The sequence below is a fragment of the Talpa occidentalis genome, unplaced genomic scaffold, assembly GCF_014898055.3.
Source record: "Talpa occidentalis isolate TD23 unplaced genomic scaffold, MPIMG_talOcc4v2.1 talOcc4.11, whole genome shotgun sequence".
Classification (NCBI taxonomy): Eukaryota; Metazoa; Chordata; class Mammalia; order Eulipotyphla; family Talpidae; genus Talpa; species Talpa occidentalis.
The window spans coordinates 11,091,588-11,111,944 of NW_023601104.1; the positions used below are offsets into that span (position 1 = coordinate 11,091,588).

Consider the following 20,357-nt stretch of genomic DNA (forward strand, 5'->3'; position numbering starts at 1 on the left):
TGATTTAAAATACCTTATTTTCCCCTTAAGAATTTCCTGGAGAGAGGCTGGATTTCACCTTCGTGCTTAATCTCTTGTCCTGCAGTCAAGAAAAATATTTTTAACAAGTGTACTTAGCTTGAAGTTCCACTTAAGTAAAAAGAGTTTTTTGTTATAAAGAAATTTAATTAACAGCTAGAATAGTATTTACCAGTACCCTGCATATGCAAATTAGGAATGATGCAAATTAGGAATGATTGCATTCTGATTGACTGTAGCGATGTTCTCTTAATCTTAAATAATTTAATAGGCCTAAAATTGCCTTCCACAGCAAGAGGTAGTGAATATGCAACTTTCATTCTTTTATTTTTAGTGGAGGGGCTTTAATTCCTCTCAAACTGAAAAAAAAAAAAAAACACCCAATCTGTTAGAAAAGCAGAGTGCTCTGTGAAGTAATTTGCTTTCTTTGTTTTTCTACTTTTTAAAATGCATAGACAGTACAAGAAGATCTTGAATAATTTCCTTTCCCATTATTCCTGCGGGAACATCTTTTATTTTTTGTGTTTCAAAAGTCAGTTCTGTGGACCACACCCCTTCCCTCATATACTGTTAAGTTTGAAACTGTATTATGTCTGGAATGCATCATAGCATGTTTATAGTCTGCAGTTTCTTGAGACACTTGGAAATATTTTTACTTCATATTCCTGTTGTTAGATCAGAGTCCTAAGTATGCGGTTACTTACCCTTCATCCTTTTTCTCAGCTTCTACAAGGGGGGCAGTGTGTAGCACCTCCACAGCACTTGAGGAACCCAGAACTTGTGCTTGAGTAGATTCAGTGTCCGCTGTTTACTGCTTACTCAGAGTTCCCTCTGTCACTCATAGCCACTCACAGCTTAATCATGTCTCAATGTCCTTACCTTCGAGTCTCATCCAAATATCTATGCATATGTCAGAGAAAAGGTTGACAGGCAAGCCATGCAGTGAGGATCAAGGTTTTCAGTAACTCTCCTCCCACAAGGTTCTTGGTTCCTGCTACTATTCTGGTCCCAGCCCTCAGAACCATAGGCTTCTTGCAGCTCTGCTCTTCTCCTTTCCCACTCCCTGCTGGGCATAGGAGCCTCTGGATCGTGGACATTCTGAAAGCTCCCTGTTCTTTGATCTGCATTATCGCTTTTTAGCCCAGACTACTAGCTTAACGCAGAGCACCTCCAAGCTAGGGCATCTATTTCATTATTTTGGACAATTAAGAAAATTGCCTCTGGGCCTCCGTGGCAGTGCAAGGGATTAAGACGCAACCTATGAAGCTATCCAAAGCCTCTGCAACACAAGGTGGATCCCCAGCCAGGGAACTACCTACATGGCGCAGCAGACCTCTCCTGACTCACCTGCTGCTCCCCTCAGCAGTGTGTTTCAGTCAGTCTGCCTGTTCTGTTCCCCTCTGTCTCTGGTGAATCCTCTCACCCCCCCACACCTCTGGCCTGTACCCCGTTCTTGTATGCATAAATAAATCTTTATTAAAAAAAAGAAAAAGAAAAGAAAATTGCCTTTATATGGATTATTTTTTTTTTTTTTAAATCCTGTTAATCACTGGGGAACTCAAAAGTATTATTTTGAACTCAGGTTTATGGCTGCTATAGAGTGATGTTAGAGTAGGTAGGAGACTTCAGACAGATCCTTAGAATATAAAATTTGAGACAGAAAAATCTTACTTGTTTTCCCTCACCATGAATATTTGTAGATCTCTGTAGGTAAAAAACACATACTGAAGTAAAATTTGCTATACTGTCTAGTTTCTGCTGTGAATTTTTTGTCTTTATCAACTACAAACTAACCTTTCAAAAGTTTGTTATAGCAGCATTTCTCAGTCAAATGGAGCCTACTTGACAGATGCTACTGTGGACCTTTTTCAAATAAACCTCCCAACCCCTCTTTTTTTTTTTTTTTTTTTTTTTGTCATTAGCAGTGAATACAATAGGAAGAAGCATATAGGTCCCCTCAGATTAGTTGGACAGAAAATGGCCAAGAATAACTGAGTTAAAAGGTTTAATGGCTGCCTCCCTGGTGGCACAAGAGGTTGGGCACAGCATTGTGAAGCTAAGCACAGCCTCTGCAGCATAGGTTTGATCCCACCCAAGGAGCTGCCCACATGGTGCAGCAGACCTTTCCTGGCTCGCCCACTGCTCCCCTCAGCAGTGTACTTGGGTCAATCTGCCTGTTCTGTTCCCTGCTCTATCTCTGGTGAATCCTCTCAACCTCCACACCTCTGGCCTGTACCCCAGCTGTTGTATGCATAAATAAATCTTTTTTTAAAAAAAGGTTTAATGGGTGATTTTTTATTAGGAGAAACATGATTTTAAGACGTTTTAGAAATTAAGTGATTGATGGGAAGTGGAGGGGAGAGGAGGAATAGAGAGAAGGTTAAGAAAGTTTCCTGTCCTGGGCCTCCCTGATAGTGTAAGGGGTTAAGCACTACACTGCAGCTATCCACAGCCTCTGCAGCACAAGTTTGATCCCGGCTGGCCAGGGAGAAACCCACATGGCGCAGGAGACCTCTCCTATCTCGCCCGCTGCTCCCCTCAGCAGTGTATTTCGTCAAGTCTGCCTGTTCTGTTCCCCACTCTGTCTCTGGTGAATCCTCTCACCCCCACACACACACCTTTGGCCTACACCCCAACTCTTATACGCATAAATAAATAAATCTTTTTTTTTTTTAAAGAATGTTTCCTATCCAGAAAAAAGTGGGTGCATTGTACCTTATCATAGGTTTAAATTAGGGAATAGTAGATGTTTTGATATAATACCTTTGTAGGAAGGGAAAAAAACCCTAAGTTTAATGAAAGGGAATATACTTGTATATTATCCTGGATGATACCTTGGGGCACATTTAGAAATAAAAAGCAGGACTCTTCTAATAAGGTTTACATTCACCAAGCCTGGGAAGCAGGACTTGGTAAATGGTAGGTCATAATGCTGTGGTGTGGCATATTGGTGCTGTCATTTCTGTCCCTGAAAGCAGTTTATATCACCAGCAAAGATGTAAACAGGGCTGGCAAGGAGGAAAAATAAAGTTATAAGGACAAGAACTAGAAATTGCTCCATTATGAGAAGGAGTTTAAAAAACAAATGGCCAAAATAAAAAGTCCATTGTTAGAGGAAAACAGTCCTAAATCAAGTAGTTCATAACCTTGTTTAGAAACATAGTGGATTGTATAGAAACAGATAGCTACAGCCAGATGAGAAGAAAGCCTAGATTTTTACATGCTACCAGTAAGAATTCACATTGGTTACCAATAAAACTTTTTTCTAATTGTTTACATTGAATGCAGCTACTTTAGACAAAGCAAGGAGACAGCCAGATTATGGTCCAGTACGTTCTGCTTAAGCAAGAATTATTATTCTACAAAACTTCATGTGTCTAACATTTTTCAGAAATAGAAGAGTCAGGCCCATTCCTGTAGTTGAACACTTGTCACACTTGGTTTTTTTCTCCCTAGAACTTTTGTCAGCCTTCCTGGTTTCATTTATGCCCCCATTTGTATCTTTAAAGACTCTGGCCTCTTCTTACTTTCTCCCATTTCATTTTCCTACCTTATTTCGTAAACTTCTCTTTTCTCTTATCCCATCTAATCTTTCAGCCTCTCCCACTTTGATCTAGTAGCACTCCTATACAGTCTGTTATCTCTTGCTGGAGCCAATATTTTTATTAATAGAACATTTTGATAAAAAGTACAACTTAAATTCATTTACTAATAGCTTTTTCAGGAAGTCAGCTTAGATATTCACGAACATTTTGTTATTACTTTACCACACAGATAATTAACAGAGACTTCCATAACAGCCTTCATTGCTAGGCTAATGTTTTCCTGTACATATACTGCTTTAGTGACGTTTTCATACACACAATATCTCTGGAACAAGATGTTCCATATGGATGAATTATCCCAATAATTAAACTAAATTTTAAAATTTTAAAGGCTTAAAATATTTAAAACACACTCTTTGAAAATTCCTTTGATGTTATAAAATTTTTCTTGTTCATTTTGTCATGATTATAAATAGCAGCTCTTGCACTATGTAGTAATGACTTCCAAGATACCAAGCTGTGTGCTACTGCTTTTTACACTTTTTCTCGCTCCTTTGTTGCTATAAGTAAAAAGTGACTATTGTTGTCTTTTAGTAATCTGCTCTCCTTCTAACTTCCTGTGTCTGATCTCTGGGGTCAGAAAACCAGGGGACTGGGTAGAGTTTAGGTTGGAACACTGCTTTAGTATTTGATCTTAACAACAGCTGTTTGGATTGCTTACAAAACTTTTTTTAACCTTAGTTCTTGGCTATGTAAATAACCCTACAGTTGTACCTCATTTATCTAGACACCATTAAAATCTCATTACAAGAATGTGTAATACAGTGGTTTTCCTGGCTACTTGCTCATGTAACTTGTGTACAACAAATTCTGATACTTCCTACCACCTAGTAGGATGGAGTACTCATTACATTTTACTTTTGGGCAGGATCACTTCTGTTTCACTTTTGTTTTTGTCTCCATAACCAAAGTCTAAACTTTAGTAATTAAAATTTAGATATTCTCTGTGTTTTCCAGGTAACTATATATGAATGTTTGATTGTAAAATACAGTAGTTGTGGGGGCCTTCCTCCTGGCACAGGGGTTAAAGACACAGTGCTATTCAAGCTATCAGTAGTCACTGCAGCACAAGTTCAATCCCCAGCCGGCCAGGGAGCTAACCCACATGGCACAGCAGACCTCTCCTGTCTTGCCCACTGCTCAGCAGTGTATTTCAGTAGATCTGCCTGTTCTTTTCCCCACTATCTATGGTGAATCCTCTCACCCCTACCCCTGCACCTCTGACTTACACCCCAGTTTTGTGTGCATAAGTAAATAAATCTTCTAGGGTCTCCCTGGTGGCGCAGGGGGTTAAGCACCACACTATGAAGCAATACACAGCCTCTGCAATACGAGTTCGATCCCCGGCCCTCCAGGTAGCAACCCACATGGCACAGTAGACCTCTCCTGTCTCACCCGCTGCTCCCCTCAGCAGTGTATTTCAGTCTGCCTGCCTGTTCTGTTGCCCACCTTGTCTTTGGTGAGTCCTCTCACCCCCTGCATCTCTGGCCTGTACCCCAGCTCTTGTATGCATAAATAAATAAATCTTTTAAAATAAATAAATAAATAAATCTTTTTTTTTTTTTTAATTTTCTTTTATAGAGGTGTGTTTTTTTTATTTATTTGTTTGTTTGTTTGTTTTTGTTTATACATGCACTGGGTACAGTCAGAGCCAGAGCGGGGAGCAGAGCAGGCAGAAGGACCGAAGTACACTGCTGAGGGGAGCAGCGGGCGGCAGGAGAGGTCTGCGCGCCATGTGGGACCCTCCTTCCGTGGCCGGGGAGCAGCCGGGGATCGAACCGGCGCCGCAGAGGCTGTGGGCAGCTTCGCAACCCAGCGCTCAACCGCTGTGCCACCAGGGAGGCCCCAATAAATAAATCTTTAAAAAAATAATGCAGGGTCTGCCCTGGTGGCGCAGCGGTTGAGCACTGGGCTGCAAAGCCGCCCGCAGCCTCTGCAGCACCGGTTCACTCCCTGGCCGCTGGTGAGGGTCCCACATGGTGCGACAGACCTCTCCTGCCATGCCTGCTGCTCCCCTCAGCGGTGTATTTCGTCACTCTGCCTGTTCTGTTCCCTACTCTGGCTCTGGTGAATTCTCTCACCCTCCCGCGCTTCTGACTATACCCAGTGCTTGTATGAATAAATAAATAAATCTTTAAAAAAATAAAAAATAATACAGTGACTGTGTGAGTCTCCTCTGAATCTGCCCACACTCACTCTTGAGTGTGTACTTTCATCTACAATAAGCTTCTTTTCTAACTCACCAAAAAATAAAACATAGTTGGGGCCTCCCTGGTGGCATAGGGGGTTAAGCGTCAGTACCGGTAAGCATCAATACTGGGAAGCCGTCCACAGCTACTGCAGCACAAGTTTGATACCCAGCCAGGGAGCTGCCGTACCCACAAGGCGCAGCAGACCTCTTAACCACTGCTCCCCTCAGCGGTGTATTTCGGTCAGTCTGCCTGTTCTCCCCACTCTGTCTGTGGTGAATCCTCTCACCCCCCACACTTCTGACCTGGACCCCAGTTCTTGTATGCATGAATAAATAAATCTCTAAATAAATAAAGAAAGAAAGCATAGTATTGTCTTTCATATTTTAAATAACTACATAGTTGATAGAAAAGAAAGTAAAATTATTCTTCATTTCTTTAGGCTGAAATTAAATAGCTTTTAACTCTCAACTCGTCTGACCATTCTCTACCTTTAGGGAAAGAAAACATCTAAATTGTTCTCCCGTATCACTTTGCTGCCTACTGTCAAAATGTAGAATGATGATTACTGAACTCTTTTTTTTTTTTAATTTTTTTAAATTTTTTTTAATTTTTTTTTTAATTTGTTCAAGCACTGGGGACAGTCAGAAGCGTGGGAGGGTGAGAGAATTCACCAGAACCAGAGCCGGAAACAGAAAAGGCAGATTGACTGAAATACACTGCAGAGGGGAGCAGCGGGTGTGGCAGGAGAGGTCTGTGGCGCCATGTGGGACCCTCGCCAGTGGCCGGGGATCGAACCAGTGCTGCAGAGGCTGCGGGCAGCTTCCCAGCCAAGCGCTCAACTGCTGCACCACCAGGGGAGGCCCGATTACTGAGCTCTTTGACCATTGCTTTGACTTAGCATAACACATATCTCCTATAGAATCCTTCAACTTTAAAAACTCCAAGACGTAGAGATAATCTGGACTCCCTTGTTTCAGATAAGAAAATAGTGACTCAGAAATTCTGATTTCCTTTTACAATCATAAAATAATATCCTGCAAATTTATATAGAACTTTATAGTTTCTGGGGCCTCCCCAGTGGCACAGCAGGTTGAACGCAGCGCTGTGAAGCTCTCCACAGCCTCTGTGGCGTGGGTTTGATTCCCGGCTGGCCAGGGAGATTCCCACATGGCGCGGCAGACCTCTCCTGTCACACTCGCTGCTCCTCTCAGCAGTGTATTTCAGTCAGTCTGCCTATTCTGTTCCCTGCCCTGTTTCTGGTGAATCCTCTCACCCTCCCACGCCTCTAGCCTGTACCCCAGCTATTGTATAAATAAAAAATATTGAAAAAGAAAAAGAACTTTATAGTTTTTAATATGCTGTAAACTTCTTTTATTCTTTCTCATTTGAATCTCACACTACCCTGATAGATGGTCAAGTAGTTTTACTATTCGTACTTTGCAAATAAGGAACTGGTCTCAGGTTAAGGGTTGAGACTGTATTCTAATTCTTTTGATCCCTCGCCCCAGTGTAGTTTGTCACTGGCTCATCTGTTCTCCTTGAACCCTGTTTTTCTTGAAGTATTTCATTTCATTTATAATCATTTCAGGGTAACTGGGCTGGAACGGTTTCTTTTTTTTTTTTTTTTTTTTTTTTAGAGGCATGTTTTTATTTATTTATTTGTTTGTTTGTTCGTTCGTTTTTTGTTTATACATGCACTGGGTACAGTCAGAAGCGCGGGAGGGTGAGAGAATTCACCAGAGCCAGAGCAGGGAGCAGAGCAGGCAGAAGGACCGAAGTACACTGCTGAGGGGAGCAGCGGGCGGCAGGAGAGGTCTGCGCGCCATGTGGGACCCTCCTCCGGTGGCCGGGGAGCAGCCGGGGATCGAACCGGCGCCGCAGAGGTCGCCGGCAGCTTTGCAAGCCAGCGCTCAACCGCTGCGCCACCGGGGAGGCCCTGGAACGGTTTCTATGTTGCGTCCTGAGATCTAGAGATATGCGGTCCCTTTTAGATATAATCTCTCTGAAATCTTGACACTTCTTTGCTTTTCTGCTTCCAGGATGCTCAAAAATACTCAGCAAAAACTCAATGCCAGCTAAGTCCAAAGCAAGCACACATCACCCTGTGTTCCTTCCTGTCTTTCAGCTGATAGTTCCAGGAAGGTTAGTTGCTTCCAAGAGTGGGGACCTGCTCATATACCCCACATACATTCAGGATGGCACAAGATTATATACTATTAATCCTCCTTCTATCATTGGATAATTGCTGTCCATTAGAGTATCTGTTATATCATGGTCAAACTGCTAATTTCTCTTAATTTATTAGTTAATAAGACATCTTCCTTCCCATCTCTGTTTAACATAACACTTCCTTGCTATTATATGAGCCCTGAGTACATATAGAATGCTTGGGAAGCAGGATGTCAGTGTGTGTGTGAGTCTTAACTGACAGTGGATCCTGTCCCCATTTTTAGACTATTTTTGAGCAGTTCTCGTTAGGGGATGCTCTGACTTCTATACTTGGTTGCTGATGAGCAGGCACTCATTTTCTCATTCTTCCCTTTTGTGTGGTATATTTTAGGTCACACTTAAGGTTACAACGGAACTTGTCTTTTTTTTATATATATAGATTTATTTATGCATACAAGAACTGGGGTACAGGCCAGAGATGTGGAGGGTGAGAGGGTTCACCAGAGACAGAGTGGGGAACAGAACAGGCGGATTGACTGAAATACACTGCTGTGGGGAGCAGCGAGCAAGTCAGAAAAAGTCTGCTGTGCCATGTGGGTAGCTCCCTGGCTGGGGATTGCACTTGTGCTTCAGTGGCTGTGGATAGCTTCATAGGTTGCATCTTAACCCCTTGCACCACCAGGGAGGCCCTGGAACTTGTCTTTCTATGGAGTCATAGTTCCCAAAATAAATCAAGAAATGCCAGGTATTTTCTTTACTCTCTGCTGGATGGAGAGAGCCTAAAGCATCCCTTTAATTCTGCCTTTACTGTAGACTTCTATTGAGTCCGAGACCTGGGACACGACGGTGACAGACATGGGGGACTGTCATGTCCAGCATGCAGTAAATCTTTATTGTCTTAGTGCTCATTATATACTATTTTAATTGCAGCAGGTGTAACATCAGAGCATACCATATAATGATAACATGTATGAGTGATTAGTCTATTTTCTTACTATTATCTATTTACTTCAGACATAGGGTACCAGGTGGTTAGTTCTCACGCACATAATCTTATTGCCCCCTAGCCAGAGCCTGGAAAGTTCGCTCATTGTTTTTGTTATTCTCAAGCTGTGGAGATGTACGCAGGTCACTTCCAGGCTCTCAACACCAAGTCCTGTCACCCAGAGGTTTTCCTCCGAGACGCATGTGTTTTCACATGCCTTAGGGACTTGGGTCAAGGCCCTTCTGCTCACTGCGCAGGGTCTCTCCATTTTGTTATTCTCAGACTGTGGAGATGTAGAAGCCTGACTCCACGCAGGTCACTTTCCAGGCTCTCAACACCAAGCCTTCTCACTCAGAGGTTTTCCTCCGAGACGCATGTGTTTTCACATGCCTTATGTATTCTGGTCAAGGCCCTTCTGCTCACTACGCGGGGTGTCCTTCAACACTTTACTCTTTAGATTCCATTTACTACCACGCTGTCATGATGAGAGAATTCACCTTCTCTCTGTTTTAGAGTCAACTCAGTAAGGCTTTTGCAGGGATAGTCAAACAATCTCTGGGCTAGTGACTAGATTAAGATAATTTCTATATTGATTTTGCCTACTATAAGCCTTGACCATCACTTTTATGGTTTATTAGAATCAGTGTTCTGGGGAGGGGAGAAATATTTAAAATATGTGCTTAGACCCAAAAATATTCAGGAACCTTTGGTTTAGAGGAGTAAATATAAAATATCACTAGTGTGATCTCTTCTCTAGAAAAAAAATTTTAGGGAGATTATCAGGACCTACTCGAATCTCTCTCTACTAAATAGGACTAATACGATTGGCTCAACATTTTAAGTGATTTGTTTGGGTGGTAGAATACAGATGATTTTTTAAAGCTTTAAAAATACTTTCCTGTTATTGGGGCTCCCTGGTGGCGCAGGCAGTTGAGCGCAGTGCTGTGAAGCTTGTCCGCAGCCTCTGCAGCGTGGGTTCCATCCCAGCCAGGGAGCTACCCCCATGGTGCAGCAGACCTCTCCTGTCTCACCTGCTGCTCCCCTCAGCAGTGTATTTCCGTCAGTCTGCCTGTTCTGCTCCCCACTCTGTCTCTGGTGAATCCTCTCACCCTCCTGCACACCTGGTCTGTACCCCAGTTCTTGTATGCATGAATAAATAAATCTTTAAAAAAAAATACTCTCCTTTTACTATGGGACTATGGTTTTCTGTTGCTATGGGACTGATACTTTTCTCGGGTAATTGGTGGTAGGAGTGCTATGGTAACATCACTCCAAGTGGGGGAGTCCTGTACTTCCAAAATGCAAACAACAGTGTAAACCAACACTGCCTCAGTGAAAGTCAATCAATCAGATTCACTTTTGTCTAGAAAAAAAGATTCGACCTTTTCCAATGGCTACCTGACTAGAATGTCAGACAGTCTGAGAAAATGTCTAAAATATTACCTCTCTGTTTTCTCATAGCTTCTATAATGAACATATATTATCATTAAAATTAGAGATTAAGGATTTTTTTCAAAAAGACTTTTTAAATTTTATTTTCTTATGTCATTGTTAATTTTTGGACAGTATTGGATTTCTCCCCTCAGGTGTATTTCCCATAATGCTCCTGCCACCATGGCACCCATGATCCATCTCCATGGTCCCAAAAAGACTTTTTAAAAGACAGTAAAAATACAAATATCTGTATCTTCTTCTTTTTTTATTTTTTAAGATTTATTTATTTATGTATACAAGAACTGGGGTGCAAGCCACAGGTATGGGGAGGGACGGTGAGAGGATCCACCAGAGAGAGTGGGGAGCAGAACAGGCAGATCTACTGACACACGCTGCTGAGGGGAGCAGTGGGCGAGACAGGAGAGGTATGCCTCACCGTGTAGGTTCCTCCCTGGCAGCCTGGGTATCAAACTCATGCTGCATTGGCTGGCGGTAGCTTGACAGTGCTGTCTTTAACCCCTGCGCTACCCGGAGGCCCAAATATCTCTATCTTCTTACTACTGAAAGAGATATTCATAAGAAATTTATTTTTAAAAGTAAAATCTCCTACATTATTATGAATCCCCTAAACCCTGTCACATATAGTTAGCTGTTGATAGTTTGCCATTGGTATGGCAGATCCTATTGAATTAGCCTCATGGGCAGGTTTGTTGTTTCATTTCTTCTGAAAATTGTTAGAGGTGGAAAAAAAAAATAAGGTAACCTCCTCTCAGGTTTAGCCAGGAGAACTCTTAAAATCAAAGCATTTTGTTTTCTTCTATTTTCACTCTTTCCTCCCAAGGGGTAATCATCATTGAATACAAATGAACGAGAGTTGCTAAGTTCAGGCAGTGGCAGACTGAAGCAGATAAAGGGTAGCGGGATGAGGAAGCCACATAGTTCACTAGTATCTTCTGAATTGGATTCACCTGTGCAATTTCACGTTTAGCTCTTTTTTGCTCTCAATAATCCTTTTTTCCATAGGAAAAAAAACAAAGTTTGGCTGTGTCGCACTTAAGAAACCTGAATCTGTAGGCAAAAGTAGACCTAGCCACCCTAATACACAGGTGACCCTGGTAGTGCAACCTTTATGCTTTCAGCTCTTCTTACCTCCTATAGAAGTACAAGAGCCAAGGTAATCCTGTTTGCTAAGAATGGGTCATTTCCGTTTTCATAACCAGCTAATTACTATTGACTCTCTAGTATGTGTGTAGTGCTATTTCTCATATCCAAAACCAATGTTAAAGATGTCTTCTATATTATTGTCTATACAGTATCTGTATTATCAGCATAGAGAGTTGATATATTTTTGTTCAGTGGATTAAGAAATCTTGGGCCTCCCCTGGTGGCGCAGGCCATTGAGTGCAGCACTGTGAAGCTGTCGTTAGCCTCTGCAGCGCCGGTTCAATCCCCACCGGCCAGCGAGGGTCCCACATGGAGCGCAGACCTCTCCTGTTGCACCCGCTGCTCCCCTCAGCAGTATATTTTGTCGGTCTGCCTGTTCTGTTCCCTGCTCTGTCTCTGGTAAATCCTCTCACCCTCCCGCGAATCTGGCCTGTACCCTGGTTCTTGTGTAAATAAATAAATAAATCTTTAAAAAAGGAAAAGAAAAAAAAAAATCAAACACTTCAACCCCTTTTGGATTCTTTTAAATTGACCTAAAAGGCATCATCCTTGTATAATTTAAATTTGAAATGGTTGAAAGCTATGCTTTATAAGAAAAGCATTAGAATTTCTTTCAATAATAATCTAAGTTTGGAAATGTTAAAGTTTGAGAAGTAAATTCACTTATAAGGAGAAATTGCTGTTCATTCATGCAATATATCATTCTTGAACATGTGGTTTGATTTCTACTTGTCCCTTCTTCCTCGCTCTGGAGTACAAAGATGAAATAGCAATTAAGATAACTAAAAAAAATTAAATTCAAAAATCACAAGATATAAATCATACCCTTTCATTATATTTTATCAAGGTAATCTAGTAGTCTGTGGTTTTCAAGAATAGCTCATATGGAAAACTTCTAACAAGGAAACTTCTAAAGACTACCCCTATACCTTCTCACTCCCCCAAAAATAAACTTAACTTTCTGAGCTTAGCTGTTGTTACATAGGAGGTTAATGTACAATCACATTATAAAAGGAGCAAGGACTTTGTGCTTTTGTTTGAATATTAGCTGTAGAAAGTTTACATTGTATAATTAAATTTGTAATGCTGGGGGGCCTCCTCGGTGGCGCAGCAGTTGAGCGCTGGGTTGCAAAGCTGCCCACAGCCTCTGCAGCGCTGGTTTGATCCCTGGCCACCAAGCAAGGGTCCCACATGGTGTGCAGACCTCTCCTGCCCCCCGCTGATCCCCTCAGCAGTGTACTTTGTCAGTCTGCCTGTTCTGTTCTCCACTCTGGCTCTGGTGAATTCTCTCACCCCGTGCTGACTGTACCCAGTGCTTGTATAAATAAATAAATCTTAAAAAAAAAAATTGTAGGGCCTCCCCGGTGGCGCAGCCGTTGAGCGCTGGGTTGCGAACCTGCCCGAGGCCTCCACGGCGCTGGTTCGATCCCCGGCTGCTCCCCAGCCACCGGAGGAGGGTCCCACATGGCGCGCAGACCTCTCCTGCCGCCCGCTGCTCCCCTCAGCAGTGTACTTCGGTCCTTCTGCCTGCTCTGCTCCCCGCTCTGGCTCTGGTGAATTCTCTCACCCTCCCGCGCTTCTGACTCTACCCAGTGCTTGTATAAACAAAAAAAACAAACAAACAAATAAATAAATAAACATGCCTCTATAAAATTAAAAAAAAAAAAATTGTAATGCTGGAAAGGCAAAAATTTTTTTCCCCTCATTTTTAAGTAAATGGACATTTGGGTTGTTAACAACTTTGAATGTCATGTACAAGTTTTTATGTGGACTTAAATTTTCAGTTCTCTTTAGTACATACTTATGAGTGCAATTAATGGGCCATGTGGTAACTATATTTAACTTTTTGAGAAACTGCCAAACTATTTTCCAAAGTAGCCACCCCATTTTTCATTCCTACAGACAACGTCTGAAGGTTCCAATTCCTCTGCATGCTTATCAACACTTCTTTTCTGACTTTTCAAGTATAGCCATCCTAGTAGGTGTGAATTAGTATCTATTGTGGTTTTTTTTTTTTTTTTTTTATAGAGGCATGTTTTATTTATTTTGTTTTGTTCGTTTGTTTGTTTTGTTTATACATGCACTGGGTACAGTCAGAAGTGCGGGAGGGCGAGAGAATTCACCAGAGCCAGAGCGGGGAGCAGAGCAGGCAGAAGGAACGAAGTACACTGCTGAGGGGAGCAGCGGGCGGCAGGAGAGGTCTGCGCGCCATGTGGGACCCTCCTCCGGTGGCCAGGAAGCAGCCGGGGATCGAACCGGCACCGCAGAGGCCGCGGGCAGCTTCGCAACCCAACGCTCAACTGCTGCGCCACCGGGGAGGCCCTATTGTGGTTTTAATGTACGTTTACCTATCATATTACATCTTAATAACTACTTATATGTTTTCTTTGAAGAAAAAGCTATTCCAATCCTTTGCCCATTTTTATATATGTTATCTTTTTATTATTTTTTTTAAGATTTATTTATTTTTATTAATAAATAAAGAGCTGGGGTACAGGCCAGAGGCGTGGGAGGGTGAGAGGATTCACCAGAGACAGAGTCAGGAGCAGAACAGGCAGACGACCAAAATACACTGCTGAGGGGAGCAGCGGGTGCGACAGGAAAGGTCTGCCACGCCATGTGGGAATCTCCCTGGCTAGCCGGGAATCAAACTGGCGCTGCAAAGGCTGCAGACAGCTTCGCAGCGCTGCACTCAACCCGCTGCGCCACCCGGGAAGCCCATCTTTTTATTATTGAGTTATAAGAATTCTTTTTTATTTTGGATACTAGACCTTTGTCAAATAAGATTTTTTTTTTTTTAGCAATTTTTTTTTAAAGATTTATTTTTATGCTTTCAAGAGCTGGGGTACAGGCCAGAAGTATGGGGGGTGAGAAGATTCACCAGAGACAGGGTGGGAAACAGAACAGGCAGATCCACAGAAACACACTGCAGAGGGGAGCAATGGGTGAGACAGAAAGGTCTGCTGCATCATGTGGGTAGCTCCCTGGCCGGCTGGGGATTGAACTCGTGCTGCAGAGGCTGTGGACAGCTTTACAGGCTGCATCTTAACCCCTTGTGCCACCAGGGAGACCCTGTCAAATATGATTGGCAAATACTTTCTTCCATGTGAGGATTATTCTTTATGATATATAGAGTACAGTTCCCAAATAAAGTATTTTCACCTAAAATCATTCTCCTAAATTGATAAGTTAAAATATCAAGAGGTATGGTTTAATGTAACTAAATAGTCCTGTGAATTTTTAAAACAATTAAAAGGCCTTTCATTCTTATATTTAAAGAGCTTGATGAAAATGATTTTTTTATCCTTGGGATGATTAACTATATTGTTGGCCTAGTACTTTGAGAATACAAATTGCAGGTTCTTTATGTTTAGATGTATAGAATATTGGGTGTATTATCCAACTTAAAACATTAAGTTGTAGTGTAACTAATATATGTAGATTTTTTGGAAAAAGCACACACAGCTAAAAATTTAATGATCTACATTATTTTTCTGCTGTCTTGTTGGTACTAGTGTTACCATCCATGAGTGGCCCCCATTTTTTGTTCCTGTGCTTTTGCAGTTTTCTCCTGCTAACAAGCTTTAGTCCCTGCCTTCCTGGGGCCCACTCTGAAACTAAATCATCGATGTGCTGAAACCCAGACTTACCAGCCCCCTAGCAATTTCTGCCCTCTCTGCCACAGGAAACATTAGAAGCAGTTTTCTCTACCAATTGAATTTTATTGATAGCTAACCCAGTTGACTTAGCATAAAGTTGATATCTTTTTCTGATGTAATAAAAAATGCATTAATTAAATTTTATGTGTTTAGTATATCAGTTATCTGTTTACAAACCGGAAATGATGGGGTTTTAATTAAAGTTTTAAAGATCCATGTTTTTCTCCATATGAAGTATTTGTTTTGGGTTCAAAGTAATAGATATTGTTGTAATCATTTTTTTAAAGATTTATTTATTTATACATACAAGAATTGGTGTACTGGGACCTCCCTAGTGGTGCAAGGGGTTAAGCACCACACTATGAAGCAATCCACAGCCTCTGCAGCGTGGGTTCGATCCTGGCCAGCCGGCGAGAATCCCACATGGTGCAGCAGACCTCTCCTGTCTCACCCACTGCTCCCCTCAGCAGTGTACTTTGTCAGTCTGCCTGTTCTGTTCCCCACTCTGTCTCTGGTGAATCATCTTACCCTCCCGCGCATCTGACCTGTACCCTGGTTCTTGTATAAATGAATAAATCTTTTAAATAAATAAATCTTTTTAAAAAAGAATTTGGGGGGCCTCCCCGGTGGCGCAGCGGTTGAGCGCTGGGTTGCGAAGCTGCCCGCAACCTCTGCAGCGCCGGTTCGATCCCCGGCTGCTCCCCGGCCACCGGTGGAGGGTCCGGCATGGCGCGCAGACCTCTCCTGCCGCCCGCTGCTCCCCTCAGCAGTGTACTTCGGTCCTTCTGCCTGCTCTACTCCCTGCTCTGGCTCTGGTGAATTCTCTCACCCTCCCGCACTTCTGACTGTACCCAGTGCTTGTATCAATCAATCAATCAATCTTGTATAAATAAATAAATAAATCTTTAAAAAAAAAAAGAATTGGGGTACAGGCCAGAGTTGTGGGGGTGAGAGGATTCACCAGAAGCAGTGTGGGGAGCAGAACAAGCAAATTGACTGAAATACACTGCTGAGGGGAGCAGCGGGCGAGACAGGAGAGGTCTGCAGCACCTTGTGGGTAGCTCCATGGCCCGGGAATCAAACTCGTGCTGCAGTGGCTACAGATAGCTTCATAGGTTGCGTCTTAACACCTTGCGCCGTCAGGGCGGCCCAGTCATCGTAATAATTTTGATGAATGTCTTTTAACTCTTAGGTCTCCAGCTTTTCCCAATAAAATCCCTATTTCAGGGCCTCCCCTGGTGGCACAGGCAGTTGAGCACAGTGCTATGAAGCTGTCAGCAGCCTCTGCAGCGCCCGTTTGATCCCGGTTGACCGGCGAGGGTCCCACATGGCGCAACAGACCTCTCCTGTCTGCTGCTCCCTTCAGCAGTGTACTTCATCAATCTGCCTGTTCTGTTCCCCAGTCTATCTCTGGTGAATTCTCTCACCCTCCCACGCATCTGGCCTGTGCCCTGATTCTTGTATAAATAAATAAATAAATCTATTAAAAAAAATACCTATTTCAATTTTCCTTTTTCTTTTCTCTTACAGTGGACATTTGGGAACAACAAAAATAAGAAGAAAGGAAAGGCAAGGAAAATAGAGAAGAAGGGAACCATGAAGAAACAGGCCAACAAAACTGCTTCTTCAGGCAGTTCCGACAAAGACAGTTCAGCTGAGAGCTCAGCCCCTGAGGAAGGTGAGCTAAGCTGCCCATACCTGAGAGTGAAGTACTCTTATCGGGTTGAAGCTACTTAATCAGAAGTAGAGGGCAAAGGTGCCTACATTACAGGATGGCCTCTGCCTTCATTGCAGTGATCTTTAACTTTTTCAGTGACCTTGGATCCTTTGAGAATCTGAATGGAACAAGTAATATACATGCAGTTCTGAAGGGTTAGTGTGGCCCATGAAGCCCACCTAGGAAACCCATGAGGAGTTCTTGTGTAAGAGGCTCAATTCACTTTACTCTGAATGCCTTCTCTTTTTTCTTGATCTGACAAGGAGGAAAATCCTTGCACCAGATACAGAACTCAGTAAAAAATTGTTCTTGTTTTGGAACTAATTCCAGAATTTTTGTTAATACTAGTTTGAAAGGAAACTTGTTCTAGGACTAGAATGATCAACTTTGCATTTAAAAAGAAATAAATAACATGCGCCTCCCTGGTGACGCAAGGAGTTAAGAGGAAACCTATGAAGCTAGCCGCAGCCTCTGCAGCATGAGTTCGATCCCCCGGCCAGGGAGCAACCCACATGGTGCAGCAGACCTCTCCTATGAGTGTTAGATCAAATTGAGTCAAATGCAGTTCTTACTAAATTGCTGCTTTAGAGCCTCCCTGTTGGTGCAGTGCTTAAAGACAGCAGTATGAAGCAATCTCCATCCACTGCAGCATGAGTTCAATCCTTCGCCAAGGGAGAAACCCACATGGCACAGCAGACCTCTCCTGACTCACCCGCTGTTCCCTTCAGCAGTGTATTTCAGTACATCTGCCTTTCCTGCTCCACACACCATCTCTGGTGAATCCTCTCGCACCTCTACCCTGTACCCCAGTTCTTGTATGCACGAATAAATAAATCTTTAAAAAAAAATAAATAAATTGCTGCTTTAGCTTAATACTCACTTGTTATATATACTGACTTTTTTCCATGCTACCCTTTGTCCTACCAAGATCCAGTTTCATTAGGAATTCACTCATCAATTTAATGACTCATTTAGACATTGGTTTTTATTTTTATTTTTTAAGATTTATTTATTTATGCATACAGAACTGGAATACAGGCCAGTGGTGTGGGGGTTGAGAGAATTCACCAGAGACAGAGTGGGGAACAGAACAGGCAGATTGACTGAAATATACTGCTGAGGGGAGCAGTGGGCGAGTCAGAAGAGTTCTGCTGTGCCATGTGGGTAGCTCCCTGGTCAGGGATCAAACTCGTGCTACAGTGGATGTGGATTGCTTCATAGCTTGCGTCTTAACCCCTTGCACCACCAGAGAGGCCCGACATTGGTTTTTAAATGTGAACTATTAACTCTAAAATAAGTGATATTAAGAAAATCACCATTTTTCAACCATCAGTAAAAATTGATTTACTCAAGAATTGCCAACAAATGTTAAAAACTTTGAGAGCTTGTTGGGGAACAAGATGTTTACACAGTCTCAAAGCATCTCCCTATACTAATACTTACTAATTACAAAGGAGAAAAGGGTGCCTTTTCAAAGTGACCCCACCTTGACCAAGTAACACCTTGACCAAACTAACATCACTAGTAATAGAACTGTCACATACTTCCTATGCAATTCTTTGAAAAGGGCACAATCACTCATGGAGTATTCTTGCCAAAAATTCATGACCTGAATAGTTTCTTTTTTATTTCTTTTTAATTTTGTGTAGAAGAACTGGGGTGTAGGCCAGACATTCAGGAAGTGAGAGGATTCACCAGAGACAGAGTGGGAGGCAGAACAGGTAGAATTACTGAAATACACTGCTGAGGGGAGCAGTAAGACAGACAGGAGAGGTCTGCTGAGTGATATGTGAGTCAGCTCCCTGACTGGGGATTGAACTCAGACCATGGGATGATACTTGACCCCTGGGCCACCATGGAGGCCCCTGAATAGTTTTGTTTTTTTTTTAAAGATTTATTTATTTATGCATACAAGAGCTGGGGTATAAGCCCGAGATGGGGTGGGGAGAGGATTCACCAGAGAAAGAGTGAGGAAGAGAACAGGCAGATGGACCGAAGTACACTGCTGAGGGGAGCAGCGGGCTCAACAGGAGAGGTCTGCTGCGCCATGTGGGTTGCTCCCTGGCCAGCCGGGGATTTAACTCATGCTGCAGAGGCTGCGGATTGCTTCATAGTGCAGTGCTTAACTATCCCCTTGCGCCACCAGGGAGGCCCCTGAATAGTTTCTTGATGAAACCAACCATCCTAAATTAAAGAATATTTCATTACCGTGACTATTTAAATTTTAATTAAAAACTAATGAAATAAAAAATCGAGTTTCTCAGTTTCACTAGCCACATTTCAGTTGCTCACTTTTACACATTAACGCATACTAGAGAAACATAGTAACCAAATGCAAGGTATGATCCTAGATTGGACCTCCTTTTAGCTGAAAAGTGACTATAAAGAACAGTATGAGAACAACTGGTAAAATTTGAGTATGGACTATATGTTTGATAATGGCATTCCATCAATATTAAAGACCTTGAATTTGATAATTGGAGAGTTGGTTATGTCAGAGACTCTCCTTTTTTGAAGTATTTAGGTGTAAAGGGCCATAATTTCTGCATCTTACTCTCAGTTCAGCAAAGCAAATGCTAAACCGTATGGACGAGAGAAAGTACATTGGCAATGTTAACAATGGATGTACCTAAGTAAAAGATTGATGGGATGTGGCCTCCCTAATGGCCTAGGGGATAAGTCTCAGAGCTATCACCTCTACAACCTGAATTCGATTCCCGGCTGCCACGGACCAGCACAGCAGTAGGCAATGAGGCCGTCTCAGGGTTGAGAGACTGCGCAGGGTGGTCAGGGATTCGGTTAAAGAAATGACAAACAGACACACTTCAAGAGAGAGTGTAAATCTGAGTGCGTCTTTATTAAGCTAGTGGTCAGTATATATATGTTTTTCTAAAAGCATCAAAGAGATCAGTTTGCTCATAAATTTAGCTTAATTGACAGGGCAGTGATTTATGTCCGAAGTTACATCTAGCCTCATTCCTAATTGGACAGGCTATAAATTCTTTTTACTGTTCTATATAATTATTTTCTAGTTGCACTATCATAATTAATTGTCATGGGTGAATTTATTTTATAATGCAGTTAATATCAAAGGTACTAAAGTTAAGCACATAATAGAAAGATTATTAAACTAACAATTCTATTATAACACAGTGTTTAGTAATGTTTCATTTGCATTAACCTAATTATTAAATTAGGTATGTTTTTTAATTAGCAATCAATGACCAGAAAAAGGAAAGATTTTAGAAAGACAGTTGTAGCAGAATAAAGTTTGTGGGCCTTGAGAAAGCGAGATAAGGTTCCAGGTGGTCAGCATTTCTTTTAATCATCTTTGTGGCAGCTTCTGGTGGTCATTATTTCTTGACAGGCATTCGGCTTCTCTGCATTTTAGGGAGTTTGCTGTTCTCCCCCTGC

The 20,357-nt window shown here is 42.2% G+C and overlaps 1 protein-coding gene across 1 annotated transcript in view; it reads left to right on the forward strand.

Moving 5' to 3' along the window:
* RTF1 (RTF1 homolog, Paf1/RNA polymerase II complex component) overlaps positions 1 to 20,357 on the forward strand; it is a 65,030-nt gene that overhangs the window by 13,698 nt on the left and 30,975 nt on the right. Inside the window, exon 3 of the mRNA XM_037502258.2 lies at positions 16,757 to 16,904. Coding sequence (XP_037358155.1) covers positions 16,757 to 16,904 — 148 coding nt within the window. The remainder of the gene's footprint in view (positions 1 to 16,756; positions 16,905 to 20,357) is intronic.